Source organism: Bradysia coprophila, unplaced genomic scaffold (assembly GCF_014529535.1).
Source record: "Bradysia coprophila strain Holo2 unplaced genomic scaffold, BU_Bcop_v1 contig_232, whole genome shotgun sequence".
NCBI lineage: Eukaryota > Metazoa > Arthropoda > Insecta > Diptera > Sciaridae > Bradysia > Bradysia coprophila.
In genome coordinates, this window is record NW_023503493.1 from 22,197,008 (window position 1) to 22,215,915 (window position 18,908).

Sequence of the window (18,908 nt, forward strand, 5' to 3'; positions counted from 1 at the left end):
ATATTTAAAATGTTGGAGATTTTAATTGTTAAACTCGCAAATATGAGTACAATTTTACGTATTTTCGAATACTGATTGTTTGGAAGGAATTTAATGAACTCCCTTTCTCGATTATTACATATAATCTAAGCGATAATTGCAATATTCGAAGGGATCAATGAGTACTATAAGATTTCTGAGTTCTTCTAAAAAAGGATAATGACGTGTGAAGTGAACAACCACCTCAGATATCAACAACCAGTCTTAGCATATGGCGAAAACAATTTCTTGTTATCATAGACACAAATGTTCAATTCAAAATAGCCGTAAGGGCTCTGGCTCAAGAATGTATCACAATAATATGTTTTGGTTCGGAACGTAAAACACCGTTTCATATCATTTCAAATTAGCGTTAGCTGAAGAGAAATGTTTTCTAAATTCGAAAGATACGCAAACACAACCGTCTCAATAACTTTAATGATCGGTTTGCGTAAAAGGAGGAAAAAAAACTTTGAAATTATTATACTGATTTAACTATGCGTTTTATGGATACATGAAATACCCCTAATTATTTTCAGGAAAAAAAAGGTTTTTTTCGGTAAACAAATAAATCACAGAGATATAACATAAACACAGATTTCGTTCCATAAATCTCTCTACCTGCCCCATACAATCTGTTTAAATAATATGTTTTATAACAAAAATTCCGTTTTTATACCTTAAAGAGACACAGAACTCTCCGTAGAAAAAAAAGGTAATATAATGAGAGGTGTCTTTACGAAGTAAAATTAAAGAAATATTGTTTGTTGGCACTGTGTGGTTGAAATTTGAAATTGAAGTCGCCGCATCGATATGAGATTTAATGGCGATGATGTTGTTTGTGCGATGCAACAATATCATTATATTGTAGACGTTCTTTGGGACGTTTGAATGCATTTTATTAAATGCAAACATGAATCGTGTTCCGGGGGAGTGTATATCAAATAATTATTGGGTATGAAGACAATATATTCTTCTTACAATAAATCAACAACACCTGTATGATCATAAAAGGTCTAATTCTATTCAAACTATCATTCAAGTTGACCGAAGAACGTCGTGCAGAGATCGTTGTTTGTTCGTATTTTACGTGGTTTTTTGTGGATGCAAGAGAAATAAGTTTTAAGATACAATATGATGTGACTGAAAAGCAATTACAGAGCGACGAGAAAATGTTTTTTTCTTGGGTGAAACTCTTCTAAATACCATCAAAGTGTATAGCACTAGTTAAATCATGAATGGAATCTTACTAAGATCAACTGATTTAATATTTGAAAATTCATTCATCATATCTTATAGTACTGGTAACCAAATCAGTTATAACAATTTCATTTTAAAACACTTATACGTAATGTACTAAATAGCCCCGAATAACCATCATTCACAAAAGGTGCTTTAATATCAAATCTAAATAATTAAAAAAGCGTGTCCCAATCGGACAACATATAATCGAAATTCCAGATGCTTACACTAATAAGGGCTTTCTAAATGGAAAAATAAATTAAAGTTTCAAATCAGACAACCAGCCCACCCTCTGAGCACCCTTTATGTATATTATTGCAAACGCATTTAAACGGCTTTTACTTAATTATTAAAATTTTTGTCTTTAGTACATTTAATTTGATGCCATTAACATAATTAAAGGCTCGACTTTATACATGTATATTTAACATTAAAACTATTCGATGTAGGTAATATTTGTGTATACATGCTTGAGTGTGTCTGTTGTGTAATATCAAATAGATTTAGATAGATAAACATCCATCTTTAGGTTCTCGTTCATTTTCACAGTACATATATGAGTAAGGTGTAGAGGTATACATAGCATAGGAAGGGCAAAGTGTAGAGTTGAGTCTGATGCGGTTGTTTAGATAATTCCACGCGGCTTTATTAAATGTATTTTATGCCATGTATCAAAAACCAAATACATTTACAATTCCGACTTAATGCACATACATTGAACGCGGAGTCGAGACAATTAATTTGTTGGTAATGTGGGGTGAATCTTATTACTTGATAATTTATTTTATGTATGCAATGCCAACAAAACAGCACACAACATCGTTATATACAAAAGAATTATTACTTTGTTGAATACTATACATAGTGCATATCACATAACACATTTTCTATGTCGTTGGTTAATTAAACTATGATGTTTATCTTTTTTGTGAAAATGTAATTTTTGTAATGAGCTGGGAATGGGTTCGCTCTATATTCTGATTAGTGATAAGTTGATGATGTATATATGAGAGTTAAATAATTATATAGTTAGATGGTTTCGTTAATGCGACATTTTTATATGCCTACTTCACATGGATGATATATAATAAATTAAGTGGTCGGTTGGGCGCCAATCTAAAGGATTATTGTTTATTGTGGTAAGATTTTTATGTAGCCCATCCTTGTTCTGGTTACCAAAATGACAACAAATTACCAGAAATTAGTCATTGAACGTTCCGTTTTTAAGGCCGTTTCTTCGTTATAATCATCGAGCAAATGAAATACATTAATCTGCTGTTAATATAAAAAAGATAATTTGATGATTACCCACTTAACAGTTTTTGATAATAAAAATAAATTCTAAATTGTCGTTGCAAAAAGTGTAATGTCTTCTTTAATGTTATGAACGAGTATAATAACATGGTATAATATTCATCACCCACCGCAAAGAAATAAATAACTGCCTCCATATACGTCTATAAGTATCTAATAAAATTAACTATTATGCTGTAAATGGTGCTCCATTGTAAATTACACTGAATTACATTCCACAAAACAGCAAATTAATCACTTATGTGCCATTATTATTCTTTGTCGGTTTTTTTTTCTATCGAAATTTTTCTTTGGATTTTTATTCTCCGTATTTGTTGGTCGTTAATTTTTGACTCAAAATCGGAGAGATGTTCGTCAATTTTGGATTAACTTCAGTCATTGTAGTCAGTAAAACAACATTCTATTCTGTCTAAATGTGATTATTTGAAATTCAAATACTTTTCGGCTGCTCATTTTCAAGTGTCTTGCTGGCGTTTTTCAAACAGAAGACGTTTTCGATTTTTTACCTAATGTTCAGATTGACTTGGAAATTTCCAGTAACTTGTCCATGTATGGAGGCATTGAGGGTTTTTTTAAGCTTTACATCGAATTTAGTGAAAAACCCTATTCGGTTATAGAATGCTTCTATGCTTCTTCTCTCCTAAGTCTTGCCTAGTATTTGATAGACGTGAAGTTAGACGTCTTTAGACAACCGATTGGTATAAAATCTTTTATCTCAATAACATGTTGGCAGCTATGAAGGCCACAACACTCAGAGGTCATCGCTTCACTTTTTTCGTTGTGTAAAGGCCTGTAATATCAAAAAAAAAATCAATAGCGTAAACGACCACATAAAATTATTTCTAAATCAGAACTTCACCCAGTGATGACGAAAAACATAATCTCCGCTAAATGTCGTGAGACCTTCTACGATATTCTATTATTTGTTGAACTTTACTGTTAGAATGATTGTGTGAATTTAATTTTCTTCATATTTTTTAACCGATTTTTTTTTTGCGTTCCATGTTTTCGCCAGTTTTTTCACTTCTGTTGAATGCAAATAATTCATCAATACAGATTACGAGTTCAATTTTCTTTTATGGCTCTGTTTTTCCTATGTTATTTTTTTTCGAAAAAAGTAAAAATTATTTAAAATATTATTTATTTACCTACGCTAAATATCACGTATACAAATAACATCAAAGCGAAAAATGTCTGGCGCAAATCAACCGCCATAAAAAAAAACTCATCCCCCCATTTCTGAGATATTTTCTTCTTGTGTTGTTGTTCACTTTTTTATTTTTCATCTATGGCGTGAGCTTGGAAAAATGTTTCAGGAAAATCACTTTATAGGAGTACATATACACATAAAGAAGAGATTGAGATGAAGGAAATAAATGTTCAATTTATTTTGATATGATTTTTAGTTTAGTTTTTATTTATTTATATTTTTGTGTGTTTGTGTGCCGATGAACGATGATTTCTATAGATTGGGAATCATACTTGGAATTTTATAGAATTTCATAGAAGACAGTGAATCAGAATTTATGTGAATACATTTGTCTGTCGTATCAACCAACAAATCAATTAATTCCCCCGTTGGTGACAAGCACCACATATTATACCTGTGCCATTCAAAACTAATTAGAACCCAATGCGTCCTAATAATCACATCATATGAATATCAAGTAATGCTCCTTTTCGCCCTGCTGCTAATTACGCTCATACCAAGTATTGTGCATATATATGGAGTCTACCAAATAATATCTTGCACTTCAATTAGTGAGGAATATTTACGTCGTCGTCGGCGGTGTGTGTCTGTTATGCCATTTACATTTCATCAACATAAAAGGACCATATAAGAATACTAATTAACGACTTTTTCTCCATCGTCTCCACCATTCTATGCCATTTTCCCCATATTATTATACGGCTTCCATCATGTTAGAGCAAATCCTTGTACCTTTCATGCCGACATAATATACACTCATCATTGTGCTATTTTATCCCGCGCGTACCTAACATAAACCAATTCAACATATAAAATTAACCCTACTGGCTGCATTATACGGATTTATGTACGTACATACTCTAACTCAGCAACTTTCAGCCACAATCAGTACACCTTTTATGAACTCCCATCGACGATCTACATATAAAACGATAACGAATCAAGGTATACATGCATATACACAGCGGTACGTATAGATATATATTAAACGGGGGGTACATTATACAAAAACTAACCACCCCAAACTTCGATCCATATGGTATTCGAACCTTCCTACCATTACGCCAAATAATAAGGTTTATATGTTGAATGAAAGCAATATATCGATTATCGCTATATTGCTCTCGAAAATCAAGAGTTATGCACTAATTAGATCGTTATTAACTCATTAGTTTGTGTTTAACTTTGACGCTCTCTCTTGTATGTTACATTAAAAACTATGTACACTTTTAAACCCAATATAAACCAATATATTACGTGATGGAAGTAAAAAGTATATGGAAAAGAATGGGAACTTTATTAATTATAAAATTTATTAGGGAAAGAGGAAACATGTTTTTAGTTTTCAAGTTTTTGAGCGTAAAACGTATAGGAACATTAATTGGGTGTGTATACAAAGAAATTGAAGTTTGTGCTGCTATTTCAATACGTTTTTTTTTGCTGTGTATTTTCGCAGGGTGCTTGTTTTTGGCTTGAAAGTTTAATTAGATTGTTTACTTGCGAAATAATGCGATACCTAATAATAATCATTGCGAAATTGGTAATGTTGGATGAGTTGCGTGTTGGTATGACCTCTGTTTTTGCCTGGTCAATTAACCGTTTATAAATATCTAGACTCTCGCGATGTAAATCTATTTCAATCTTCCTCTGTTGAAAGTATTGCCGACGGTTTGACACACAATCTTGTGCTTCATAAATTTTAACATACCAAAATAAGCTTTATAAAGTATCACTAGCAACAGGTCATCGTTTATTTTTGTTGTTGTAGTCGAAGACAGATGATTGACTGTCCTCAACAACACAAAAACTATTAGAATTGACCTGATATAACTTCTATTGTTAAATCTGTTACTTCTTTCGTTCAAAGTCCCGACTGGTCTTTTTTATATGAAATCTGATACTTTGTTGATATAAAAACGAACACTCGCTAGATTTCTCTTGGATTTGTAACTTTATAAAGTGAAGATTGTCATAAAGTTATTGGGAATGACTTTCAAGGCAGCTTTGTATAGTAAGAACCTGTCGCTCCTGTTCACTACAAAAGTAGCAGTAAGAAAATTTAACGAATGTTTAATTGACCAATTTCCAAAAGTTCACAGCATTAACATTACCATCACCATAATTTGTTTGCCCATTCTGTTCAATTTTTATTAATTTTAATTTAAGTCGATTAGAATTTTCCATTTTGGAAAATGAGTTTTTCTTTCATAATTTCGTCGATAACGTACATATGTTGTCTAACATTTAATAAAACATTTAATAAAATATGCAGCGAACGAGTACTTGTTACCAACCAGAAAAGGGGTTTAGACATACAAATAGAATATAATAATAGTTGTTCGTCTGTTCATGCATACGTTGAGCATAGAGAAACGAAGTAAGTTAATATGGGGTGGCAGAGGAAATTAAAAGGGAGTTTCATACGAAATTAGACAGTGGCATGAGTGTGCACATTATTACTACCTATACGTATAGCAATAGCACACATATTTGCTTCTCCTGAAACTTTATTTTCCTTATATTTCTACCTTGTAAGTATCAAACGATCTGTGGGTTTAATTAAGTATTTTGTAATATATCGGTATATATGTATACATCCCAAACGAGTGGTAGGTAAGTTCGGTGATAATGATAATGTGTTAATACCTACTCTGAAAACTTTGTGCTTTCCGGCGCACTTTTTAAATATTAAAACGAATTTAGTTTTTGAACTTTGACGAAGATGGGAGTGGGATTTAGGTTTTGTTGCTGATTCGTTGTAATCAAGGATATCAACATTTAAAACACCTTTCTCAGTGGATACACATGTAAGAAGGATCGACATCGTCAGTTATTTAAATCATTTTTCACTTGAAGGGGACCCATTTGGACACCATTTTGTAATAACCAAGTTTCTAACATTTAAAAAATGTCTTTTAAACATGGTTATTGCAAAATGCTGCTGATTTGATATCCATGTCCCAGCCAACTCCTGTCAATTCTCTTGATTTTACTCTTCACACTTTATGTCTACAGTACGGCACATCTCAGACAAGTAATCAAATACGGAATGAAGCGATAAACGAAATATTGCAGCTATATTATAAACGTGTTCTACGATCTGGTTGTTTTGAATAATTTGAGCCTGTTTCACTTCCTCATGTTTCTTAAGCAATGATTCTTTTTACTAACACCCAATATGAGTTCAATCTTGACATCTTTTGATAAAAAAATCACCTCCTGAGGTATAGATTTACTGTAACACAAAGCAAGCACTAAAGTACACTCAGGAAATTGTTCTGTTACTTACACTACATAATTCGATCCGATTTAAAGAAAATAAAAAGCGAAGGAAAGTCAGCCCAAATTAAAGGATAATTTTCCCTATTCGTTTGCATTCCATTTAATGGCATGCCATTAAAATCAAAACAGAAACAAAAAATTCATTAAAAACTTTCTCGTCATTGTACGTTGTAGCACATTTTAAATTATGATTTTTACAGTTCGAAATAATTAAAAATGACAAAAAAAAAACGACAACAACAACAACACAAACAATTATTTGCTCCTTTGCTTGTGTAAACACATCATTAATATAACGAAGCAAACCATTAGTGATGTAGTTAAAAGACAAACATTGGGTGATCTGTTCAATCCCTGCATTTATATCGACACCATTATGGCGGTTTTAGCCACCCTTTAAAACGTCTCCTCATCGAATCGTTTGTAGAATATTTTTTTTCTCCTGCCATCCGTTCTCTTTCTCTTTTCGCATCAACATCATCATTATTGTCATCAAAATCATCCACTCGAATGCATGAGTTGGGATTTGATTGATTTTTTAATTGAAGCACATTTTTGTATGTTTTTTTTGGTGTAGTTATACACAGTGGATGCCACTGTTATGTACGAAGTGGAGGATAATTGTAACGCGTTTTTGTAGGTGTTGTCATTTATAAATCATTCAATTCTCGCTGCTTTTTTTTCTAAATGTTTTATACCCTAAAGTATATTGTCGCATACTGAGGGAGTTTTCGCTGGTTGACTGTACCAACTATGCAAAGATAATAGAAAGGAAAAAATAACATTTCACCGATAAATTTGAAAAAAGAAGATCTATTTAATGGCATATTGGTGGCGTTATCTAGTTTCCTAATCGAACTACGTGTCGACACCAGAAAAAGGGAGAAAATACTGCACAGAACAGTCCGAAAAAGTGAAGATGAATTAGAGATAATCTGAATTAAGAAAAACCTTTTCTACATTCCTAAATCAGTTGGTGTAAAAAAAGAGAATCTCCTGTGTTCAACAAATATAATTAAAAATTGTGTATGTGAAACTAAGTGTCTCATATAATGTGATATATATATATATATAGTGGAGGTAGCTTCCATGCAGAGCAATTTAATTGTTTTAGCAAATTGGATTTTAGATTAAAAAACAGAACAATATAAAAAAAAGTAAATAGATTTTTTATATTGAAATTTTATTTGATTTGCAATATATTGTTCGGGAATTGGTGAAATGCTTGTTTTACATTTGTAATTCAATTGTTTAAGAATGCATATGGATACGTTGTCTCGTCGGTGTGTCAAAGATGGCCATTGCGGAGCAAAAAAAGATCGCATTGTGTGGGGAAAATTAGACTTCATTTTCTTCTGGTCATCATTCAGTCAAAGATCCAATAGAAAAATGTGGTAAAGAAAAATCAGTTTTGAATTCCACTCGTTTAGAACAATATCGAATAACGAGAATATGCTTTGAGAATTGTGAATATAAAATTTCTGTCATTAAAAATAATGTCGATGATTCATTAAGCAACACTATCGGATATAAATATCCATCAATGCAACAAATAACCAAACAAAAAAATCTCTCTCACCGATCTCTACCAACAATATCAGAACAAAACGACCTTATCGCATAATAATCAAAGCGCAATTTTTTACACTATAAACCTCCAATGCTCTTTTTTATCCAATTCAAATCCACGTTGTTGTTTTTTTTTTGTTCAGTTGTTGCCATCGACGATATGCCTTTCTCTCAAACCATATAATTTCTCCATCCTCCAATAAGTGAACTGTGTCTGTGCGATGTTCGTTTTGTTCAATTAGACGAGAACAACCTTATTTTTCAGATAATTTTCGTTATTGATCATCATTCCACCGATATTTATTCGGCACAGCAGAAAAAAAAATATTTCAATCCCGCTCTTCGCGTATACCTTTCGTCTATCGGGGGGTGGTTATAATATGGTCGAGTATAACATAACAATAAAACGATTTTGTATATAGCTGAACGGCATATTGCTAAATTGGCAGTGTGGTATGGTGTGCTATTGTTCAACGAAAATTGAGGATTTAAGAGCACAATTATCAGCTGTAAATAGGTTGAGTATGTGAGATATATCTAATGATAGCATTTAAGGGGTTGAGTTGGAGTGTTGTGTGTGAAAGCTTATTCAAAAAAGGTTTCCCGTTTATATGAGAAGTTGATTAGCAGAATTGGCAAGGGGGGAATGGTAATTCGAATAATAGCAGAAGATTCGCCAAATTGAATTTGGTTTTCCTTTATCTTTTTTAAATCAGGGACATCAATATGGAATATATCCGTACAGGTGAATGTTCGTTAAATCGGTTATAACAAATTAATTTTGATTCGCCGTGGGTATGTGAACGAATGACTCTGTATATGTTAGTATATATAGTTCACATTCCTAACACCACAGCGGGTACAACCAATAATATTCAAATTTATTTAATTTTGCAAATTCCACTGTGTTGATAAACAAACCCAATTCACAGAAGGGGGGATGTTCGCAATACTTTTAATATTTCGCAGAAGCGACATAATTGAACTGAATTTAACTAATAATGACAACGAATACTGAAATTCCGAACTATTTTCGGATTTAATTTTGATCTGATTAGCAGAGAATTTATTGTATTTATTTGAGTAGCTAGTTTGGACTAATTAATGCATTTTTTGTTGATATATTATATTTATTATTGCGTTCGTACAGCTACAAACAACTTCTGGTTCCGGTTCCCCATAAAGAAAGATCATTCAGTTTTCACCAATTCAACATGTTCTTAGCCCACTCCAAATACTCCTTCCTTTCCGAACACCAATCTAACTTCAGCTGTACAGACAGAGAGTATTTATCATTACGATTTCTGTCGGGTACACTTTCATCGGTCTTGCTTACACATTGAATTTCTCCCGTCTATTCTCGTCTATATACGATGTTAACAATCTAAATGAATTTGTGTCACTCGCATCACGTATTAGTCGCGGCAAAATACAAATATGATTCGGAACAATTTAATTCGGAAATAATTGATTGAAATAATATACATCTGATATTGTATTGATCTATATACATGTGTCCATACATATTATTGTACCGGAATACAATCGAAGTGGGGGTATAAAGAGGAGGTTATTCGGGTTAGATTAGTAAATTGAGTCATAATAATAATGTCTCGCTTTGGAATACATAAAATTTCACTATAAATTTTGTTAATTATAGATGATGAGTGTGGTTGTGTCAGTCATTCGATCTGGGCAAAAAAAAAAACAACAACCGAACGTTCACCGTACAATTGAATTTATTTTGCGGATAATGATACAGTGAATTTTCACATATAAAATTGATAAACTGATGAATATGCTTTCAAGGTACTGGTTTCATAATTTGTAAAATATTCGTGGGATGACTACAAATATTGTGTAGAATTAACTAATAGAGTAGGTTTTGGGAGATTGCCACTGACTATGGTTTTTCAGTTTCAATTACAAATTTTATTGAACAAGGCAGGTTCGAATGCCGCAAGTACACTTTCTTCAATATCTCATACATGGGACCGAGCGGCGGATAAACTAGAAAATCCTCTGTCAACCAATGAAACCCAAGGTTTTTTTTATTTTCTTTAAAATTTAAACTGCTTCCATCAGAAAATCCTTAAAGTAGAAGAAAATACTCATTGATAATCCGCAGAAAGTCCGTTGAAAGTCCTTTGTCAACAAAATGTACAATTATCTGCTCCTCGCATGGGACATTCAAAATTTAGGCTCCGGTTTTAATTCAATTTTTTTTTTGTTCGCTCCTATAATACACCAAATGAGCTCCGTTGGGATATTGGTTCTTCTTCATTTAGTCCATACAGTCCCATACGATTTAGTCTAAGCCGCCTTTAACAGAAAACAAAGACTGATCATACCGTACTAAATTGCGCATGTATAGTTCAAGTATCTAATATCAATTCAATTAGTTTCATTTCCAAATCGTTGGAATCACACTTTAAAATGATATATTTGATATGAGTTCATTCCATTTACATGTAGTAAATAATATTATTAGTGTAAACACTTCACATTTCATTGTAAAACATTAATATGGTCTGTCATACACCCCTGTAATTATAACAGTTTACGTACGTTTATTGCAATACTTTTTTGGTATACAATTACCTGATTTTATATATATTCTATGCTATATGCTATACTACTTCCATAATATCATGCAACAAATCCAACGTATCACGATGCATACGATGGGTGGTGTTTGAGTTGATTTGATATGTATCGATTATGTACAACAATTTTTTTTTCTGTTTCGTTGTTTTGTTGTGCTCTGCACTTTTTGTTTTCTATCGAACACATTGTCGGTGTTAGGACAACAAAACGATATGCAATTATTTTTTTATTAATGAAGGAAAAGAGTTATGATTTTTCCATTCTCATTTTTTTTTAAATATTTTGTTTCGAACACAAAATTCTAGGAACGAAAATTGCCAGAAAGAAGTGAAAATTTTTAATTAAATCACGCCGCCATGTGTAGAGGAAATTAAAGTTTCAAAATGAAAAATTGCAAAAACCGAAAAAAAAATTGCATTTAAAAAAGGATATAAAAATTAAAAATCGCGAGACAAATGAAAACATTATGCATGTATGGTGACGTGAATGCAATTTCGTTATTCGAAATGTGTTTAATATACCAAGTCAAGCGTTTATGATTTAATTTAAAATAGGCTTACAAAACTGTACACACTATAGCTCTGCTTAATTTCATTAATATCTGTGGCTTGCCACATTGCTACTCTCAATCTTACACATTTTTCCGGCAGTTCCAAATCATAAGCATATCGAAACGAATCGACCCCATCATGTGAATTAGACGAAATTTCCTGTTTTATATCACACAATCCAAAAATAATTTTTTTTTTGCCTAATTAAAATGGATCGAGATCCAGCCAATACACAGAGTATGAACCATTTAAAACCCCAGAATTTAACCTTTAAATACCTAATCACATAAATTTGGTATACCCACACCCCACAAAACGTAGCAAATTCTTTACAATACTTTCCATTCAACATCTTTTATATATGTATGTATCCCCATCATTATACGCACGCACTGACGGAAAATGTCTAAGAAAATGTTCTCTCTTATTATATCCCCACATCCATCCAATTTTCTCTCCCTCTCTCTCTCCCATCCGACATGTATACACCAAATATACAATCCCATTAAAACATTCTTATATTTGAACATCGCTTTAATTAAATGTACTCCATCCCCTCATTTTTAGCTTAATTGGATGAAATCTTAACAACTGTACCATAAGAATTACCCTTTTTCGCTATGTTGTAGCGTAGATGGCTTATTCTTGATTGAAAGTATTGTATACTGTGTGTATATATACGTATCTATATAATGAGACATTGTCTCGTCGTGTCTATCCTTCTCTTTGCGTCAAACACAATGTATAGGAACTAAGCAGAAATCTTTTATGAAGTAGCTATTCTTCCTCTTCATATATTATTACAATTACAGACATAGTGCTAAACATAAATAATAAGCACCATATAAGAACCTCAATTATATGATCTAACTAACTGACTGGGAGTGACGACGGGTCTTATTTTCCGAATAATTTTATTAAATTATAAAATATTGTGTATATGGAAAATGAGTGGTGCGTTCGTACACATATCGCTTTTACGGATATATATTACGACATACATCCACATTTCACTTAACCCGAACAATTTTCATGTTTTTCGAACGTACTATCAGCCAACCAATATAGGAGTAACATAACAGATTTTCTTTGCAAAGTATAGAAAATTTATAGAAAATAATGTTTAAAACAAGAAATTTAATTAATATTTTAGGAATTTAATTAAATTTCGTATGTGCATACGACCAAGGCTGTATATATGAGTGTGTGTGTGTTGTGAGTGGTCCTGTATAAGTGCGGGTGTGAGGTGAGGACGGTGTGTGTTTTGGATTAACTTGCAATATATTTTAATGAGCGATCCTATAATGTGTTGTATATTCATTATACGGCTCCACTTCCACCATCCAGACGTATTCGAATAAAAACAATCAGATACCAGTTCAGCAAATTGAATTTTCAGTTGGCCGCAGCCATAGTCCCTAATTTCTATTGTTTCAAGACTTTGTGCTTCATTTTCAGACACTTTATTGAACAACGGCTCTATTACCTAAGTTCAATCATCGCAAAAATCTTTCACTTCATTTGTTTTGTCTTGTAAGGAAGCGCCATGAGTGATCTGTCTTCCTAGCCATTGTTGATTATAAATAGTCGTATTTAAAACCAATTTCTGTATACGATCGTCTCTCTAATGTTAACTGAAATCGAAACTTTTTTATTTACAGAATGTTTGGATCAGGCAATTGTTCAGCTTGTGGTGAACATATTCCTCCTAATGAATTGGTGATGAGAACAACGTCACAAGGTGGTAATCAACAACCGGGAATTCCGCAGAATAATCAAAATCTACATAGTCCTGCTATACATCATGTATATCATATCAAATGTTTTCGCTGTTCGAAATGTACGTCACATTTACAGTGCGGAGATAGGTGAGAATTAATTATTTTTATTTTTATTTTGAGCAAAATTTGTGTTTTTCAAGTGCATGTTACGATTAAATTCGGTTCGACAGTAGAAGTAAATTTAATTGCATGCCAACAATTTCCTGAACCAATCTTAAACGAAAAATATTTTTCTCTCTCACTGCAGATACTACATGATATCCGGTAATTTAGTGTGCGAGCAAGACTGGCATAAATTAGTTAAAACCTCAACAGTAAACAATGCAACGCCGCCAGTACGTAAAGGAAAAGTAGGCAGACCGAGACGATCGCGAGACTGAGAAGTTGCTCCACGTTTGGGACGGCCACCAAAGATTAAAAAAGAAGAACCGGAAAGTCCCAACGTTCCACTAACACTTAATAACGACGATGAATTAGTTCGTAATTTTACCGGAATCACCCGACCATCCAATCCCAATCAAGTGATGCCACCACCAAATGAACAATTATACAGTAGTTTGTACGGTCGCGAAATGGAAATGATGCGAAAAATGTTTAAAAACAATGACGATCGACTAGACAATTCAATGATGCTTGGTGCTAATCCAGCTAATCTACCGAAAGGTTTTCATCCAAACTATCCAAACATTTTCCCCGGAAATAATCCTAAATATTTTGAACCGTCAATGATGCGCTTTGAATCATCTGTTGCGGAAAAAATGAGAAAACACGATGCAGCCAAAGCAGCATTGTATCCAATTGGACATCCACTGTACACAAACCGGCAAGCCATCAATCCGATCAACACAAATAACAGCCAATTATACGATGATGTGCACAGCAAACATCAGCAAGGATTACTAAAGCCATTATTCGATGACAAACAGCATCCACATTTTAATGTAAATTTTAACAATAAAACCGAAACGAGCTTAATAACCAAATCTTATCCTGGTTTTGAAAATTCCTTATCCAACAATGATACAACGAACCATAACAATTTGCTGCTAAGTGAATCTCAATTTGTTAGTCACAATTTTAATGTTAATAATTATACCAATCGTAGTGATAAGAACCAGAGTACATTTTTAAACAATCGTGGCAATCATTCGCCGAGTGATTTTGTGAATGCCACCAATAATAACAGCAGTGAATTCGATTTGAATAAAAGTGGTGATAATAATAACGTTGGCCCGCTGGCAACGCAATTAAAGGTGACGTCAAATATTAAGTGTACGGATGCATCATCAAAAGAGTTCGGCAATGGTAATGCAACCGGCATACATTTTGATGATGACAAATCGCGAAACAGCAGTAACGATAATGACGATGATGAATTTACGAATTTGTAAAAAAAATAGAGAGAAAATAAGAAGAAGAAAATGGACAGAAAGAAACTGAAACTTTTACTGTTATCTTGTAAGCAATCATACAATTAATGAACACTCTGTAAAAAGAAAGTGAACGAAAAAGGAAATTAAAATTAAATTTAAAGAAAATTATTGATTAGGTTAAAAATAAAATATATTTAAAAAGAAAAACCCGAGGAATGTTTTCATTTTTGCCAGAAAAAAAAAATCGATGCGAGAAGAGCCATAGTCTCGAGATCTCCTGTGTCCTAAATTGATTTGAAAGTGCTGACAATATCACTAGATTATTAGTGCAGTACTTACCAATATGAGAAGTGATGAGGTGGTACTTCATGTGTGAAATTTAGCGATTGAGGCGAAGCCGAGACACACAAGAAGTACAGTTTCGATCATTCGCCCCATTGCCATGTAAGACATTTTACTCAAAAACTTGAGGTAAAGTTTTGGCGCCATGAAGTGTAGTTGACACTACCTCACATTTTTGCGTAAAAAGCTACCTTCTCTTCCATGTTGGCTAAAGTGTAAATCTACCCATTAAATACTCTTACAAACTTCCATCTCGTGTGAAGGATCGAAAACTGTGCCACTACATCCATATCACTACACACATAAGAAACTATTCGTCCATTTGTTGCCCATTGTTTAAAACTGCTGGTGTGACCGAAGCACTAATTGAAGATATTTATATAAAAATGTATTAATGTTTTCTGGACACATAATAACTGAGACGTCATTGGAACCCCATTTACTTATCTTTCGAAATCGATTGAAAAAGCTGATAAAATCCTCCTAGAGTAGACTCAGAAAGTACGCTTTAAACTTCGATGTTTAAAATGTGTCATGTTTGTCATCTCAAAATAAAACATTGAAAGGACACCAATTTAGACTATCAGCTTCTTATCTGCTTCTGCCAAGATTAAGATGCAGGCTTCGGATTTATAACAGGTAGCATAACTTCATCCAATATAGGTAAGTAGCATTTGCAAACTCCATTCATTACACATACCAAAAGTACCCGTTGCACGGACTTTACAGTACAGTCCTTACTAATATTTCGGATTCAATTCGACTCTGCCAATTCGTATTTGTTTTCAAAAACTTTTTATGTATTCTCTGATTACATCAAACTTAAGCTTAAATTATAGGGTGGGATTTGTTCAAACGAGATTCAATCGGTGAAACTGTTCTGCAGTTATTAAATGAAACTAGAGAAAAATATATAGCGCCGAGCCGAATTGAATTTTTCTCTTTGGGTTGCATGGAAGCTTAGACCTTTTATAGTGATAATAATTAAGAAATTTCAACTTTTCAGTTTCCCATTTATCGATTCTCGTTTGATATTGCGAATTCTCGACTTTTCAACTTTTCGACACAGGACAATTGTTTAGAAAACCATAATAGGTATGTTCCATGTTCCATATAACGAATCCACGTTCCATTGAATAATCAAATTAAGAACAAAGTTAAAGTGTTCAGATAAAAGTTTGAGATTATGCTTTTACAAACAGTGGATTGATGGTTCAGTCAATAAATCTATTACTTCATTTGTTTTCGCCTAGTGTTTGATACAAAATCACATGTTTTGAGAAAACTAACCCGAGTTTCTGCTTATTTTGGTCGTTGCTGTCGATAACAGATGATAATTAGTTGTTCAGACTTTAAATAAATCATTTCTTAAAATATACAACGTCATTCAAATGCATAACTCATTAAACTGCCCGCCCTCAAGGATTCCTTGTTAATAACGTTTTGTGATACAAAAAATAATTTCGTGGAAGTGATAAGCCATAGTTTACACTTTTTTTATGATTCGCAAATCGATGAATGCAGCGACATTTCCTGGATTTTCGTCTGATTTTCTTGGTACAATCAATATGTTAGACAATCACCATAATATCCCTTGCCGATTGTCGACGATTCTATCTATATTTATTGAATACATTAAACCACACGATGAGAAACTACACAATGTCGACAATGTTATAGAATTTTTCCACAACGAGACGAAGCTAAATTGCTGGTGTTCATTGAGAAATTGATATTACCAATTTACTTAAAAGCTTATACGAAATCGAAATCATTACGTATTAAAAGACTGCATAAAACATGAACACATCGAGGATAGAAACGGGAACCAATAGCGATTCGATGAAAAATATTGTGAATAAGCTCAACCAAACTATGATATATTATCGTCACTGTCGGCAGCACGGTAAGATGTTGATTACTCGTTCAATTTACCATTAAAATATTTAAGAAAATCAATAATTATTATCAAACAATTAGATGATGTTATACGTTCCACCCTGTCATTCTCCGCCATTTATCCCATTCTCAAAATGCACTCTAATTTCTATAAAATTTTAATTTTGAAAATTGCTTTCTAATGTCACCGAATTCATATCTCTGCGTCTATCTATACAGTTACATCATTCCTTGTTTTTCCTTTTTTTAGGGTTTTCATTTTTTTGATTTTTCTCTCTCTTTTATTTCATTTTATATTGTCTATGTCTAACCATCAATCCACATATATGAGATATTACATCTAACGAACACCACCCGACACAGAAAATAAAAACCACTTCTCATATTATAACTTCCCCTCACGACTGCCACTTACTATGATTGGCATTTGTAATTTTGTTAATATCGAAGGAAGCAAGAGAGTATGGATTGAGAAATTGTTTTGTTTTCATATTTATATTGCATGGTCTCTTCGTCTTGTCCGGCAATTACATCAAATTTCATAAAAATTAGAACGGAAATTTATTCGGTTAAAGTTTGACCTCAAATGAGAGCGGAAATTGATTTATGAAAAATATGGAAGAGTTTTAGGTTGTCCCGTCCATTGCAGAAATGCAATGTTTAAAATAAGTAACAACTTTTAGTATGATATGGACGACATATTGAATATTGGGGTGTGTTACGTTGCAGTAGCTCAAGAATTGCTCAAAAATAGAAAATTTCGATTTACTAACAAAGTGAATTAAGCAAGGCTAATCAATGTTATAGGTGCGTGTTAAGACGAATAGACACAGCGCTAAATTGTAGCCTAAATTTGTACGAAAAAGTTGTAAATTCACGCCGTAAGTGCGGTCGAAATTCAAAATGGAAAGTGCGGAGGTCTTTCTAACGTAGCGTCATTTTCATACAACGAAGCGTTGAAATGTACTTTTCGGTTCACTTTTTCATCGAATCGTTCACTTAAAATTCAAATTTTAGTCACACTTGCGGCGTGAATTTATGATGATACTTCGGATAAACTTCGTATCCGTGTTCCTTCTGGAAAAAGTAGGACCATCGTTTTGTGTTTGCTTTGAGTAAAAATAATAAGTTTGTGGTGGTGTCACCTACTACGAGAAAACGCAATAGTTCACTGAAATTAGCACAAATTCTGAGTTTTCGCATAGTACCGTACATCGCCACACACGTTGATCATTGTTACTGAAAGCCAACCTTCTTGACACAAAACGATGGTCCCATTTTTTCCAGAAATGACGCGGACGCAAAGGTATCATCGAAAATAAATTATTTCTACAATTTAGTGTTATGTCGATTCGTCTTAATGTATAGATCAATGCGATAATACTAAAAAAAGGTAATCATCAACATAAATGTGTTCAATATAAAATTAGAAAAACGACCGTTTCACTGATAACAACCTTACACAAATGGCAATCATATCACCAATTTTTAGACCCGTACGAAGTACTGGGGTCTTATAGGTTTACGCATACGTTTGTAACACGTCGAATTGGACTCCCTGAGTAAGGGGAAACCTATTGTGGTTGTCTAGAGATGCCAAATCCGAAAAAAAAAATGTCCGTCTGTCCGTCTGTCCGTCTGTCTGTCTGCACGATAACTTGAGTAAAACGCATCCGATTTTGAAAATTCTTTTTTTTCCCGTTTGGTAATGTCAAAAGAC

General features: G+C 33.0%; 2 protein-coding genes across 2 annotated transcripts in view; both read left to right on the forward strand.

Moving 5' to 3' along the window:
* LOC119076331 (LIM domain transcription factor LMO4) overlaps window positions 1–15,148 on the forward strand; it is a 75,658-nt gene extending 60,510 nt beyond the window's left edge. The window contains exons 6-7 of the mRNA XM_037183014.1: window positions 13,455–13,661; window positions 13,822–15,148. Coding sequence (XP_037038909.1) covers window positions 13,455–13,661; window positions 13,822–13,954 — 340 coding nt within the window. The 3' untranslated portion in view covers window positions 13,955–15,148. The remainder of the gene's footprint in view (window positions 1–13,454; window positions 13,662–13,821) is intronic.
* On the forward strand, window positions 14,099–14,965 carry LOC119075586 (probable cyclin-dependent serine/threonine-protein kinase DDB_G0292550). Its single transcript, XM_037182054.1, has one exon. The coding sequence runs from the start codon at window positions 14,099–14,101 to the stop codon at window positions 14,963–14,965; it is 867 nt and encodes a 288-aa protein (XP_037037949.1).
* Window positions 15,149–18,908: the final 3,760 nt, after the last annotated feature.